The sequence below is a fragment of the Lycium barbarum genome, chromosome 2 (assembly GCF_019175385.1).
Source record: "Lycium barbarum isolate Lr01 chromosome 2, ASM1917538v2, whole genome shotgun sequence".
In the NCBI taxonomy this organism is placed as follows: domain Eukaryota; kingdom Viridiplantae; phylum Streptophyta; class Magnoliopsida; order Solanales; family Solanaceae; genus Lycium; species Lycium barbarum.
In genome coordinates, this window is record NC_083338.1 from 112286978 (window position 1) to 112289056 (window position 2079).

At 34.6% G+C, this 2079-nt stretch overlaps 1 protein-coding gene across 2 annotated transcripts; it reads left to right on the forward strand.

Annotated features, from left to right (window-relative positions):
* The first annotated feature begins 625 nt into the window (after nucleotides 1–625).
* LOC132621343 (FCS-Like Zinc finger 15) lies at nucleotides 626–1818 on the forward strand. 2 transcript variants are annotated; one of them, XM_060335574.1, is made up of 3 exons: nucleotides 626–1104; nucleotides 1235–1315; nucleotides 1453–1818. In XM_060335574.1, the coding sequence occupies exons 1-3, from the start codon at nucleotides 839–841 to the stop codon at nucleotides 1634–1636; spliced, it is 531 nt and encodes a 176-aa protein (XP_060191557.1). In that variant the 5' UTR covers nucleotides 626–838; the 3' UTR covers nucleotides 1637–1818. The 2 variants fall into 2 exon arrangements, with proteins under 2 accessions (XP_060191557.1, XP_060191565.1); XM_060335582.1 differs by lacking the exon at nucleotides 1235–1315 and having other exon boundaries at nucleotides 651–1104.
* Nucleotides 1819–2079: the final 261 nt, after the last annotated feature.

The window sequence follows — 2079 nt, forward strand, 5'->3', positions numbered from 1 at the left end:
GGTAGGAGGAAGAAGAACGGAGGAGCTAATTAGAAGGACATGACACAGTTTCAGCTTACTGAGGACATAATTCTAAATAGGAAAGTGGAGAGGTCAAAGATAAGGATAGAAGGGTAATAGGTAGGCGAATGGTGTCGCGCCTTAGGTGGGAGAGATAGGGGCTAGCCTCCTCTCAACGTACCCTTATTATAGTTTATTTAGTAATAGCGTAACTTTTTATTCTTCGATGTATATTATCTATTGCGCATTTGCTTTATCTTGTTATTTTGCCGTTATATTTTTTGTATTTGTGTCAAATTCCTTTTCTTTTATTTTACTATCATTTCTTTTCTTTTCTTTTGAATCGGGAATTTTTCAAAAATAGTTGTCTGCCCCGCAAATTATTTCTAACCTTGCATTGCCAACCCTTTTGGAGTAGTAAATGACCTAAAATGCTTTTAATCAAGTACTCCTTGGAAAATAAATCGGGAAATACGTTACAAGACGCAAAACAAGGCTAAACGATAAGAGAAAAAGAGAGAGAAATGAAAAATGTGAAAATAGGACGTGAGAGAGTTTAAAGATAAAGAGTCCAAAATAGGGTAAACGTGGCATTCAACTAAGCATTACAAGTTTTAGATCATTAGCCAGTCTACTCGTCCTTTCTTACTGCCCATTTTTCTCTGCTGTATGTATCAATGTATGTACTAGGGGTACCACCCATCCCTACCCCTTTCAACCCACCCACGCGGCCACCCCCTTACTAACATCTTCACTCTTCCCTTGCTATTTAGCAATATAAATCTTTGAAACTTTTTAACACAAACCAAAATCTCTTTCCTCACTCATCTGCCACGAGATGGTGGGTCTCAGTGTAGTACTCGAAGGTTATAGTAATAATAGAGATAATATTAGTACCCAAAAAAGCACTAATATCACAGCAAGTAGTACTACTGGTTCGAGTTGGCAGATTGTTAACAAAGCTAGTATGGTGAAACCAACTTCTCCAACAACCCCTTCTTGTCCTTTTTCCCGGCGAAAATATCCGGTTGCTGTTGGGTTTCTTGATTCTTGTTTCCTTTGTAAGAAGAAACTCTTACCTGGCAAAGACATCTACATGTACAAGTAAGCCCCCTATAATATTCCCTCTTTTTGTGCTTCCTTAATCCTTATCCAACTCCTAGTCTATAAGTATTCATTTCTTTATTAGGGTATCAGAATCGGACTCATCCATATTCATTATTTTCGATATTAGGTCCCGTGTTATATTGTGCACGCTTCAAATGTACCGCCCCGCCCTAGGCGGGTTTGTAGTCCCACATCGATGGGAACTGATGTATGGTCTTGATCTTGAACAATTCTTTTCTCGTGAGCTAGCTTTTTAAATTGAGTTAGGTTTAGGTTCATTTTTTATATATATAATAATAATAAAAAGTTGTGTGTTCTGATGATAATTAATGTTATGATATACAGGGGAGAATGGGGATTTTGTAGCGTGGAGTGCAGGTGCAGGCAGATTTTTATGGATGAAGAAGAGAGTGTTCCAAAGACAAAGAAAAGGGAAAATAATAAATCGTGTACTTCTTCATCGTCATCTTCTTCTTCACGGAGTAGGAAAACGGCATCAAGAAACAGACCAAGTGGGTTTGCATACTGAGAAAGGAGTTCAGTTGGAGGAAAATTTTGCTGCTTTCCAGTTTTGTCCTCGTCACACTTTGTAATGACTATGGATAATGAGTCGCTAATTTTTATTTTATTACATTAATGTCATTAAATTATATTTTGTAATACTATCACTTAATTTTATCTAAATATTGTAATAATAAATATTTTCTACCATTATCGTGTCTTTGTTATATTTGTTTTTTTTTGTAATCTATACTATATTAAAAGCACGAAGGGTTTTAAAAATATTGATTGAATTTTTGCCATTCGTTAAAAGACTTTACAATACACAAAGTTGTCATTTACTATTTATTATTTTTTTGTTATTTAATAATTATAAATAGATTTCACACAAGATATAAATCATTTAATTATTTTCCTTATATATAGGACTTTGAAATCATGGTATTCTTTTAATTTTGTACAAATCCTTAT